The sequence below is a fragment of the Saccopteryx bilineata genome, chromosome X (assembly GCF_036850765.1).
Source record: "Saccopteryx bilineata isolate mSacBil1 chromosome X, mSacBil1_pri_phased_curated, whole genome shotgun sequence".
Classification (NCBI taxonomy): Eukaryota; Metazoa; Chordata; class Mammalia; order Chiroptera; family Emballonuridae; genus Saccopteryx; species Saccopteryx bilineata.
Genome location: NC_089502.1, coordinates 60,618,015 through 60,630,793, shown reverse-complemented (window position 1 = coordinate 60,630,793; position 12,779 = coordinate 60,618,015). Strand labels below are relative to the sequence as shown.

Sequence of the window (12,779 nt, the reverse complement as noted above, 5' to 3'; positions counted from 1 at the left end):
CAGTATCCACCAGTTACTTTGTTCACACTTAATATGGCTTGGTTATATGTAGACACATCCATACACACATCAATATATATACACACACAATGGTAACCTCAGGCCTTGTTGCGTATTAGTTACCTGGGAAGCTTGTTAAAAAGGGGAGATTCGGCCTGACCTGTGATGGCGCAGTGTATAGTGTTGACCTGGAATGCTGAGATCACCGGTTTGAAACCCTGCACTTGTCCAGTCAAGGCACATATGGGAGTTGATGCTTCCTGCTCCTCCCCTCTTTTGTCTCTAGCCTATCTAAAATAAGTAAATTTTAAAAAGTGGCGATTCTCGAGCCCCACTAGGTCTTAAGTCAGAGATCCTGCCTTCTCTAAAGTTCCTCAAGCAAGGTGTTTTAAAGATAATTTTCAAAAGACATTTTATTGATCTTTTTATACAGGGGGGGGAGCAGCACGAAGCATCAACTCGTCAACTCCTAGTACTTGCTTCTACTATGTGCCTTGATGGGGCAAGGCCCGGGTTTCATGATCTCAAGTGTTTCAGGTCAATGCTTTATCCACGGCCCCACCAAAGGTCAGGCTATAGAAAGCATGTTCTTAAAATAGTACTAGATGTTGAATTATGAATAGGATCCTTCCTTACTAATTGGTTGGGGACAATAAAAATAGTAATTGTTGATTGAGATTTAGAGTCCAGGTAGTTAGGAGAGGAAAGGTAATATTAACAAAAAAAAAACAAACAAACTGAGGTGCAAGAGAAAGATTGCTTTTAAACTGCTTTATTAATTTCACATCATGAAAAGATTTCTCCCAAAATTGGTGAAATGACCTTGCTGTAGTTTTGCACTGAGAAAAAACAATACTCAATTAGAAACACCAAAAGGCTTTAGAGAAGAGTAAATCACAAAGCTGCTAAGTTTTAAAGCAGAGGCTACACTATTAACCTTAGGGTTTCAAGGTATAAGGCAAAAGTCATAATGAGTATCAGGCTCAGGAGTTTGGAAGTGTGTATCATGTCTCAGTTGCAGCTCCCTAGTCTTTCTCTTGATTTCCATTGTCTGCATTGCTATCTTTTCTACATTATTCCCCACTTCATTGTGATCACCACGCTTGTTAGATATGGCCCAGCGAAATGTAGGGACCAGTCGCCTAACCCAGCCCAGCCTAGCATTTCCTCCAGGCTTCTGGCCTTCCCCCACTCCCGGATTGCGTGCTTCCTCCCCATTCTGCACAGCAGCCTGGTCCCCTCCTTCGTCCTCCAGCTGGGCATTCTCCACGCTGAGATTTTTCACTGCTTGGTCCTCTTTGGATGCCATTGCTCCTAGGAGACAAGGGATAGAAGGAACTATTTAATGGATGGACTGATCAGCACCGAGGACAGAGGCCCTACTATGCAACTTGAAAGATTCAGAGCCCTGGATTACAAAAGCTTTTAAAAATTGCATTTTTTCAAAAAAAAAAAACAAAAAAAACAACCCAACAAAATAGAAACAGACTCATAGAGAACTAACAGTTGTCAGAAATGAAGGGTGTTGGATGAAAAAGGTGAAGGGATTAAGCAAAGAAAGAAAAACTCATAGAGAACAGTATGTGGATTACAAAACAAAAATGGGGTGAGAGGTAGGTGAGGAAAAAGAGGTAATGAAAGGAAACTTGACTTGGGGTGTCGAACGTGCAGTGCACTGTCCAGATGATGTAGTATAGAACAGTACACCTAAAACTTATGTAATTTTATTAACCAATGTCATCGCAATTAATTAAATTAAAAATGGCATTTTTCCCACGTGAGAGGCTCCCGACGCCCTCTAGGGGCCCCCAGTCCCAGATCTCCCCCCTCCCTCTCTCGCCCCAAACCCACCATTTTCCCTGCGATGCAAGCCCAGGCCTCTGCAGCCACCAAAAATGGAGAATGGGGTGGGAGTAATGACTTGGGGTCTCGGAGCTCTCCATTCGATCTCCACCCCTGCACTCCCACCAGTGTCCCGCGCACCCACCTGGGCCTATCCTTGTCGGCTGCTCTCCGCTGTCGTCGCGAGCACGCGCCGCTGCCACACTTGGGCCCGCAGACCTGCAGGGGGGGAGCGGGGCCGCTGCAGCCCGGCGCCTGGCTCCCGCCCCCTCCCCGCCGTGAGCACCCGTCCAGCACCGAGAGGGACGGGGGCGGGGCGGGGGCCGAGAGGCAGGTTGTTTCCGAGGGGTGGCCGCCTGGGGACCCCCGCCCGCCCCGGGGAACGCTCTGCACTTCCCCAGACACGCGTGGGGCTGCCCTGGGGCGTGGGGGCGGCGGTCCGTGCGCGGCTTCGCGACCCCCGGGAAGGCTCCGCCGGCCAGGACCACGGTCCACACCCGGCCGGGTCCCTTACCTGCTCTGCCTCTTGGGGATCCCCTGCCGGAGCTCTCAGGACCACCGGGAGCAGAAAGCGACAAGAACAAGCGACCACGGCTTGCGCTTGACTTCAGCACGCTGCGCGCCAGTTAATATAGGAGGGTCACGTGAGGATTCCGTCACAGCCAATAGCGACGCCCCCGTCCCGCCCTCTCCAGCTCCGAGGTCCTGCACAGCCCTCCGCCTGCACACCTGTTCTACTCCCGCCTCCCCACCTATCCCCCTTTAATAACCTCAGCATGGATCCTTTCGTTTATCCTTTTGATGCAGGAAAGTAAGAAGTTAGGAAAATTACTTGGCAAGTAGAATGGGGAAGCTGAGACAGACAGCTGAATAAATTGGCTGAGTGATTCACAGCCAGGTACAGGTCACCTCCGTAGAGATAACGTATAGGCCTTCATTGTATTTTAGCTCCAGGCCCAGGTGGGGGACCCCAGAACCAGCGGTAGTGACTAATGACCTACCCCCTCCCCGCCCCCTGCTCCGGGCACGATCCATTAGTAGAGATCTTAACCTTTGAAAGGGCACAACTGGAAAAACTGATGAAGATTCTATTACAATCCTCCCCTAAAATTCTAGTCTTTCAAAACCCTCAAAACAAAGGAGCCAGCATGTGCTCTCCCTCCCTGGAGGACGCCCCCACTTTCCCCTTACCCCTCCTTTTCCTCTTCTTTCCCCTCAGGCAGGCATCTCCTAAAGTTTAAGGGACTCCACAAGACTTGTAACCAGGGGAGCAATGGGCAGCGGCAGCTCCTCCTAGGAAACCCCCTGAACCTGTCTCCAAGGCCCCATTTTCTCTGGCTTCCCAGTGAGCTGACAGAAGCCCTGCCTAGGCTCATTTCTTTCCTGTAAAGCTTTCAGAGAGCCAAAGCCTGCCCCCTTCGGCTCTCTCCTGCCGCTTAATTCTTCCCTTTACAACCAAGACTTCCTTTGTCCGGCTCATTCATAGGCCTTGAAGCTTTCATAGAGAGCCTGGACAGGCCTCCAGCTGGGTAATTAAGAATGTAAATAAGGCTGAGGTAACTGAAGAAAAGAAGTGCTACTTTAAAAATACTTAAGTTTCTAAATTGCCCCTGCGTTCTTAAAAGTTATCAAGAACAAAAGAAAAAAAATCTTGTGCCTTCTCTACAAAAATTAGTAATTTGAATTGTGTGTATGGTCTTTATATATGTCTTTATATGATGCGTTCGTCTGTGTATTACAATATATGTGGTGCGTTTTCTATCTCCGGAACGTATAACGAGGGTATAAGATTTTATTAGCCTGAACAGATTAAATGCTTTCACAGATTAAACATGATCCTGTGGTCTGGATAAAATATTTGATGTTAAAACCTGTTTAAGTTTGATTGATATATTTTGGAGTTGTGACCACAAAATATGTTTGTTTCACCCAGGTTTACAAGAAGTATGACATAATATTTTGGTTACATATGTGTGACAATTTCCCCAAGGTTTGGGTTTTACGAGACTGTAGGGCCAGTGGCCGCCGCTGTTGCCATGCACATCAGGTTCTCACTGGATTCAGGCAGATGGTAAAAGAACGGTGGAACCAGAAAAGGGTGGTCATTCCGTTTATTAAAGTCTCCTAATGGCAGACGAGCAAACAGGCGGCAGAGAAGACCGCTTCCCTCTCACTCAGGGCTCCTAAAGTCCTGACTCATTTTCTGGACTTTCCCGGACTCAGGGTCCCCCACTAGCTTCAGAGCACGCTTTCTCTCTCTCTCTCTCTCTCTCTCTCTCTCTCTCTCTCTCTCACTCTCTCCACTATTCAGCCAAAACCAGCTGGGGGAAAATACCCTTCTCCAGCAAACAATGACCCTTCCCAAGCAGGATGGCAACCTGCAATTTGCAATCTGCCGCCCTGGGGCAAGCACCCTCAGCCTTCCAAAGCCTATACACACATGATGCTGTCTCAATACAAGCGAGCAAACTTAAAAAAAAAAATTGTTTATTTAAGAGAGACTTTCTTTTTTTTTTTATTACTTGACTTAATCGGGATGACATTGGTTCAGAAAACCATATAGGTTTCAACTGTACAACTCAATATAACACCATCTGCCCTCTGTATCGTGTGAACTCCACCCCAAGCAAAGACACTTTTTCTTAAAACTAGAAATGAATTTGAGTTATTCTAATGAGCCCCTGTACTACCTCAAAGGTTCTTTCTCCTTATGAAACAGAAATTTTAAACTAATTAAGCCTATTTTGATATGCTTGAAATTACATGGAAAGCTTTGTCAAATTAATAATAACAACTGTTTTATTTGTGTGTGTGTGTGTGTGTGTGTGTGTGTATATATATATATATATTTTTTTTTATTCAAATGATGGCCTAAAAATTTCAGGCACTTCCAAAGATTCAGAGCCAAGTTCGAATGGAGCTCTAAGGAGTAGCAGTTGTCCTGTCAGATAGCAGGCAAGCCAAGAGTGATGGTTCCTTGTGGGGACATCAGTCAGTGGTACTCTGTGGTCCACACATTGGGTTGTTTACAAAGTGTTTCCAGAGCTCAGTGCACACTTCCAATGAGTTATATGCAATGTTTTTAAACTCTCGCATACTTTTTGTTTTTATATATTGAAATTGTGTGTTGAATCTAAAAATGTGAGCTTTGTATTGTTCTTCTATGTCATTTCATAGTAATTATTATTTACTAAGGAATTATCTTGGAGTTATATCTTACAGAAAAGCAAATTTCTTTAATAATTGCATTTTAATCATGTCTATTACTGTGTCATTTTAAGTTTCATCATTTATAGACAGCCATTATTTTTCCCCAATGAATTTGCAAATATGTTATATCTTTACAAAAAAATCTATGAGAAAGACCCTGACTTATTCTAAATTACAGGTTTCTAAGCAGGTCATATCTTTGAACGAGGTGAAGATTTATAGAACTCTTAAGAAATAACTGGATTCATGGAAACACTGGCAAATAATAGGATAAACAAAAATTGATTATATGGAACTGAATGAACTGAGGATTATTATTCATATAACTTTGTTCAAAGTATTAATAATTTTAAAAATCTGTTTTTCAGATAAAAGGAAACTTGTTTTTATCCTTCCTAGAGCAATTTGGTAAATTATACCCTTATAAGAAATATGGAAGCATTTATACTTTTCTTCCTGCCTAATCCCCCCAAGAATTTGGCAACTCATTAAGACTGAGTATTATTATTTGCATGGCAGTATGTTTGTTTGCATAGATCCACTAAGAATCTATTCTCTTTATAATAAGACACATAAAATCAGTTTCCAACTGTGGCTTTAGTAACCATGACTTTGACTGGAATGTCATGTTTGAAAGAGACATGCCTGTACTCTGGATGTCACCATAAAGCTTTAAGGAATTAAGATTGACTTTGAGGCCGATAAGAGCCAAAAAAGAAATAGTCTAGTACCTTGCTTATTCGTGTAGTTCATAGAAGTCTTTCCAGGTGCAGAACAAAAGTTGCCTTCCTGAGAGATGTCAAGGAAGGAACTTCAAGACGCTTTTGGGAACTTCTAGAAATTGAAGAATTTACCCAGACCTGTATAGATATTGCAGGCCAAGCTGGATGGCAATCCTGTGGATCAGTTTATTTGCTCTGAGAGGCTAACTGAAGCCTAATCTAAAGATTCTTTCTGAGATTTCAGCAGAACAGATTTAAAAGAGCCTATATCATCAGTTACTATTCTTGTGTTTATGCAAATCATCAGGCCAAATTGTAACTTGACTTCATGCAGTAAATAGTCTTGATTTGGCAATCTTTCATAAAAATGAGGGTGGTTTTAGGGGAAAAACATGTTTCAATAGAATCTATAATACACAATTGGGGATATTAGACTCTAGTTAAATTTATTTTTCACCTACAAATTGAATTGGATCCTGAATTTTCTAGTTTTCTTTCAAACTGATGTTTCATTTCTCTCCCGTCCTTTGACTTGGCATTATTGAGAACTACTGATGTGGTATAAGCCATTCAGAATTTACCTGAACACCTTTGACATCACCAAAGATATTTAAACTGCAAATAAGGAGAATCTATCTTATTGTGACTGCTTTCTTTCATTCCAGCAAAAGGAACTTTAAGACTTACATCTAAAAATCTTTTCAACTGACAGCCTTACACATTCAAAAACTAGTTTATAATTTTCTGTAATCATTAAACTTTGTTTTTTTTTCCTTTGGTTTTCATAGGCATATGCCTTATTACATACTCAATTGCTTGTTTACATCTCATTTTTAGGCCATGCCTTGTAACCTTGTAAAATTTATTACCTCTAGGATCCAACAATTCCATATCAAAATGATGTTGCTTCAGGGATTCCTATCCCATCCTTACTTCGAAATCAACTAACAGCCTCTCCGTTCCACCTCTGATCCCATTCCCTTGTCTTCCTTACATTAGGTGGAGAGGGCCTTTGGTACCCTCTGCAGTCCGGGACCATGATCCTTGTCAGCAGGAAGCATTTACTGAAGACAGACCCTCCTCCTTCAGCACCCCTAAAAGATTTTCGAGATGGAAGTCTCTGAGGAGAGAGGGTAGATGATGAATGTTAGTAAGAAGCTAGAAAAAATTCGTGGTAAGTGGGATGGAAAAAGTGAGACAGAAAATTGAACAAACAGGCCGAGCATTTTACAGTCAAATACAGAACGTCACCTCCCTAGAGGGCTCAGTTGTACTTTAGCTCCAGGCACAGAAACGCATCAAAACCAGGTGGGTGACACCTAGAGCAGCTGTGATGACTAATGACCCCCTGTCATGGGTCTGACCAATCAGTAGAGACCATGACCCTGAAAGGGCACACCTAGAAAAGCTGATGAATAAATCCTCCCTTAAACTCTTAGTTTTTAAAAGCCCTCAAAACAAAGGACCCAGTGAGAGCTCCTAGGAGTACAGCCTGTGTCTTTCCCTTCCCTCGTCCCATGCACTTCCCCCACAGGCCTGTGTCTCCTAAACTCTAAGGTCCCCATGAGACTTGCAACCAGTGGGGCAGTGGGCAGCGGGCTCGGCCAGGGCTCACCCCTCACCAGTCCCCAGGGCCTTTTTTGTCTCACTTTCCAGCATAGGCTCATTTCTCTGCCATAAGGTTTCTAGAGGCCAAAGCAGCCCTGCCTAGACTCCCCTGTTGCTTCTTCTGCTCTAGATTCTTCCTTGTCTGTCTCACTGTCCCCAGCTTTAATAAATGTCCTCTCAAACTTACCTGGGCTCTTGTTGTGAAACCTCTACTGCACAAACCCTACCAGCAGGCTCTAGGCAGACACACCGTAGGCCAGGTTCTCTTTCTGGTAGCAGGAGGACAGGAAATAAGTCAAGACTATAGATTTTGGCCCTGGCCGGTTGGCTCAGCGGTAGAGCGTTGGCCTGGCGTGCGGGGGACCCGGGTTCGATTCCCAGCCAGGGCACATAGGAGAAGCGCCCATTTGCTTCTCCACCCCCCCCTCCTTCTTCTCTGTCTCTCTCTTCCCCTCCCGCAACCAAGGCTCCAATGGAGCAAAGATGGCCCGGGCGCTGGGGATGGCTCCTTGGCCTCTGCCCCAGGCGCTAGAGTGGCTCTGGTTGCGGCAGAGTGACGCCCCAGAGGGGCAGAGCATTGCCCCCTGGTGGGCAGAGCATCGCCCCTGGTGGGCGTGCGGGGTGGATCCCAGTCGGGCGCATGCAGGAGTCTGTCTGACTGTCTCTCCCCGTTTCCAGCTTCAGAAAAATACAAAAAAAAAAGAATATAGATTTTTTTCTTATTATTCCTAATACTTTTTATTGTTTCTTGTGTAAAACTACATTTTAAAATATAGTTTACGTTAACTTTTATTATGAAAAGCTTCATACAAAAATTGAAGTGTACAGTCCTCCTTGTAAATCCACGGGGACTTGGTTCTTAGACCCTAGGGATACCAAAACTCAGAGACTCTCAAGTCCTTTTTAGAAAATAGCATAGTATTTGCATATAACCTATGCAAAAACATCCTCCCAAAAACTTTAAATCACCCCTAAATTATTTATAATATGTAACAAAGTAAATGCTATGTCAATAGTTTATACTGTATTGTTTAGGAAATAACAAGATAAAGTCTCTACAGGTTCAGGTGCAACCATCATAAGCCTGCCAACACAGTACATGTCAGCAGCAACATAATTTTTTAAAATATTCTCAATCTGCAGTTGGTTGAATCTGAGAATGTGGAACTCAAAGATATGGAGAGCCCACTGTATGAAGAAAGAAAATGTACTCATTATCCATTATTCACAGTTAACAACTCATGGTCAATCTTTTTTTTTTTTTTATTACAGAGACAGAGAGAGAGTCAGAGAGAGGGATAGATAGGACAGACAGACAAGAACAGAGAGAAATGAAAAGCATCAATCATCAGTTTTTTGTTGTGGCACCTTAATTGTTCATTGATTGCTTTCTCATATGTGCCTTGACCACGGGTCTTCAGCAGACCGAGTAACCCCTTGCTCGAGCCAGCGACCTTGGATCCAAGCTGGTGAGCTTTGCTCAAACCAGATGAGCCCACGCTTAAGCCTGGCGACCTCAGGGTCTTGAACCTGGGTCCTCTGTATCACAGTCTGATGCTCTATCCACTGCGCCACCACCTGGTCAGATCTCATGGTCAATCTTATTTCATCTCTATCCTTACTCATTTCCCACCTTAGACATGATTTGTGAAACAAATCTCATACATAATATTACTTCGTGCATAATGTTTCAAAGTACATATCTACAAATACGTTCTTTTTATGTAAAGCCACAGTACTATTAGCATACATAAAATTAATAACGCCTTAAGATCCAATCCTTGTACAAATTTCCAGTTCTGTAATTGTTTTCTTTTTAATTTTTTTTTGTCCTGACCAGGTGGTGACACAGTGGATAAGAACGTGGAACTAGGATGCAGAGGATCCAGGATGGAAACCCCGAGGTCGCCGGCTTGAGCGCGGGCTCATCTGGCTTGAGTGAGGGGTCGCTGGCTTGAGTGTGAGATCATAGACATGACCCTGTGGTCTCTAGCTTGAGCCAAAAGATCGCTGGCTTGAAGCCCAAGGTCACTAGCTTTAGCAAGGGATCATTCACTCTGCTGTAGCCCTACTCCCACCCGCATCAAGGCACATATGAGAACACAATCAATGAACAACTAAGGAGCTGCAACAAAGAATTTATTCTTATCTCTCTCCCTTCCTGTCTGTCTGTCTCTATCTGTCCCTCTCTGTGTCTCTGTCACACACAAAAATATAGCTTTTTTTGGATCAGGGTTTAAATAAGAGCTAATACATAATGCTTCTTTCAAGATACTTTCTTTGTCTTTGACAATTTGATTATTATGTGTCTTGGTGAGTGTATCCTGATTAAGATTTATTGAGCTTCTTGGATGTGTATATTCATGACTTTCTTTAAATTTCAAAAGTTTGTCCTTCATTTCTTCAAATAGTATGTCTGCTCTTCTCTCTCTCTCTCTCTCTCTCTCTCTCTCTCTCTCTCTCTCCTTTCTCTGTCTGCTCCTCAGACTTCATAAATTCAATTGACTTATCTGAAAGTTGCCTGTTTCTTTCTTCTGACTGTTTTTGTTAATTTTAAAATTTTATTTAGAAAATTAACTTTAACAGAGTGACATTGATCAATAAGAGTACATTTCTATAGCATCTGAACTGTTGATTATGTTGTAATACTCACCACCTGAAGTCAAATCATTTTTTTTTTTTGTATTTTTCTGAAGCTGGAAACGGGGAGAGACAGACTCCCGCATGCATCCGACCAGGATCCACCCGGCATGCCCACCAGGGGGCAACGCTCTTCCTACCAGGGGGCGATGCTCTGCCCCTCCGAGGGGTCGCTCTGTCGAGACCAGAGCCACTCTAGTGCCTGGGGCTGAGGCCAAGGAGCCATCCCCAGCGCCCGGGCCATCTTTGCTCCAATGGAGCATTGGCTGCGGGAGGGGAAGAGAGAGACAGAGAGGAAGGAGAGGGGGAGGGGTGGATAAGCAGATGGGCGCCTCTCCTGTGTGCCCTGGCCGGGAATCGAACCCGGGACCTCTGCACGCCAGGCCAACGCTCTACCACTGAGCCAACCAGCTAGGGCAGTCAAATCATTTTCCATCACATTATACACCTTCCCCTGTCCCCCTCTCCCACGTCCCCTTCCCCTGGTAACCACTTCACTTTTATCTATGTCCATGAGTCTCAGTTTTATATCCCATCTATGTATGAAATCATATAGTTCTTAGCTTTTTCTGCTTTACTTATTTCATTCAGCGTCACCATATTGCATTGTATATATGTATCTTTCTTTCTCTCTCTCTCTCTGTTCCCTCCCTCCCTCCCTCTTTCCTTCCTTCTCTCTCTCTCTTTCTTTTTTCTTTTTTTCTGTGACAGAGAGAGGAACAAATAGGGACAGACAGACAGGAAGGGAGAGAGATGAGAAGCATCAATTCTTTGTTGTGGCACCTTAGTTGTTCACTGATTGCTTTCTCATATGTGCCTTGACCAGAGGGCTACAGCAGAGCGAGTGACCCCTTGCTCAAGCCAGTCACCGTGGGCTCAAGCTGGTGAGCCTTGCTCAAACCAGATCAGCCCACACTCAAGCTGGCAATCTTGGGGTTTTAAACCTGGGTCCTCTACATCCCAGTCCAATGCATTATCCACTGCGCCACCACCTGCTCAGGCTGTACCACATCTCTTTATTCAACCTTCAATCTAGGGACACTTTGGTTGTTTCCATGTCTTGGCCACTGTGAACAATGCTGTAATAAACATAGGGATACATGTGTCTTTAGGTACCAATGTTTACAAGTTTTGGGGGTAGATACCGAGTAGAAAGATTGCTGGGTCATATGGTAATTCTATTAATTTTTTGAGGAACCACCATACTTTATTTCATAATGGCTGTACTAATTTGCATTCCCACCAGCAGTGAATTAGGATTTCTTTTTATCCACAGCCTCTCCAAAACTTGTTACCTGTCTTGTTGATAATAGCCAATCTAACGGGTATAAGGTGGTATTTCATTTTAGTTTTTTTTTTTTTTTCATTTTTCTGAAGCTGGAAACGGGGAGGCAGTCAGACAGACTCCCGCATACACCCAACCGGGATCCACCTGGCACGCCCACCACCATCCGGGGCATCGCTCTGTCGCGATCTCTAGCGCCTGGGGCAGAGGCCAAGGAGCCATCCCCAGCGCCCGGGCCATCTTTGCTCCAATGGAGCCTCAGCTGTGGAAGGGGAAGAGAGAGACAGAGAGGAAGGAGAGGGGGAGGGGTGGAGAAGCAGATGGGCGCCTCTCCTGTGTGCCCTGGCCGGGAATCGAACCCGGGACCTCTGCACGCCAGGCCGATGCTCTACCACTGAGCCAACCAGCCAGGGCCTCATTTTAGTTTTGATTTACATTCTCAAAGAGCTAGTGAAAACGAACATCTTTTCATATATCTGTTAGTCATTTGTATGTCCTCTTGGGAGAAGTTTCTGTTCAGGTCCTCTCCCCATTTTTTAATTGGATAATTGGATTGTTTACTTGTTTGTTGCTGAGCTTTGTGAGTTCTTTATATACTTTGGATATTAACCCCTTATCGGAGCTGTTGTTTACAAATATCATCTCCCATTTAGTTGGTTGCCTATTTGTTTTGTTGTCAGTTTCTTTTGCTATGTAGAAGCTTTTTAGTTTGATATAGTACCATTCACTTATTTCTGCCTTTACTTCCTCTGCCTTTGGGGCCATATTCATAAATTTTTCTCTACAGCCAAGGTCCATGAGCTTAGTACTTATGTTTTCTTTTCTTCTGACTGTTCACATCTGACATTGAATCTTCTATTGAATTTTTCATTTTAGCTACTATACCTTTTTAGCTTTAGAGTTCGTATCAGTACATTATTTAAAGAAGATTTTCTTTATTGATTATACAGAGAGAGGGGAGAGAGATGAGAAGTACTGAGAAGTATCAACTCATAGTTGCTTCATTTTAGTTGTTCATTGTTTTCTTGTTGCATGTGCCTTGACTGGACAAGCCCAGGGCTTCAAACCAACAACTTCAACATTCTAGGTTGATGCTTTATATACTATACAATGACATATGAGGCCATGTGTTGGGCAGATAAAATATATTATGCTCACTTTGTTAAAGATGGTGCTGCCCATGTTAAAGCCGTTCCCCAGGTGATGTTAATGTGTGTTGGGGGCGGGCTGTGGGCAGGCAGGATCCTTGTAGCCTGGGGCTTGGTTTTGGGACTAAGCCTTTCCCACCGTTTTTTGATGTGGGTGGTGCAATCCCATCATGCCCCATATAAGTGACTTTGTATTAGAGACGTCCCTATTTTGTATATTGGATTAAGGTCTGGATTTCTGCACTATAAAATGGGGGCAGAACGGGAGCTTGCCCTCTTGGTTCCTGAGATTATCATTAGAAGAGAGAGCAGAGCAGAGAGCAG

The 12,779-nt window shown here is 43.9% G+C and overlaps 1 protein-coding gene across 1 annotated transcript; it reads right to left on the bottom strand.

The window, feature by feature from the left end:
- Positions 1-743: 743 nt before the first annotated feature.
- BEX4 (brain expressed X-linked 4) lies at positions 744-2,468 on the bottom strand. Its single transcript, XM_066249468.1, has 3 exons — positions 2,357-2,468; positions 1,988-2,061; positions 744-1,314 (listed from the first exon to the last, which is right to left on the bottom strand). The coding sequence occupies exon 3, from the start codon at positions 1,307-1,309 to the stop codon at positions 947-949; it is 363 nt and encodes a 120-aa protein (XP_066105565.1). The 5' UTR covers positions 1,310-1,314; positions 1,988-2,061; positions 2,357-2,468; the 3' UTR covers positions 744-946.
- Between the last annotated feature and the right edge of the window lie 10,311 nt (positions 2,469-12,779).

Excerpts from the sequence above, each read along its gene's own strand:
- BEX4 (XM_066249468.1), bottom strand. The coding sequence starts at position 1,309 with ATGGCATCCAAAGAGGACCAAGCAGTGAAAAATCTCAGCGTGGAGAAT.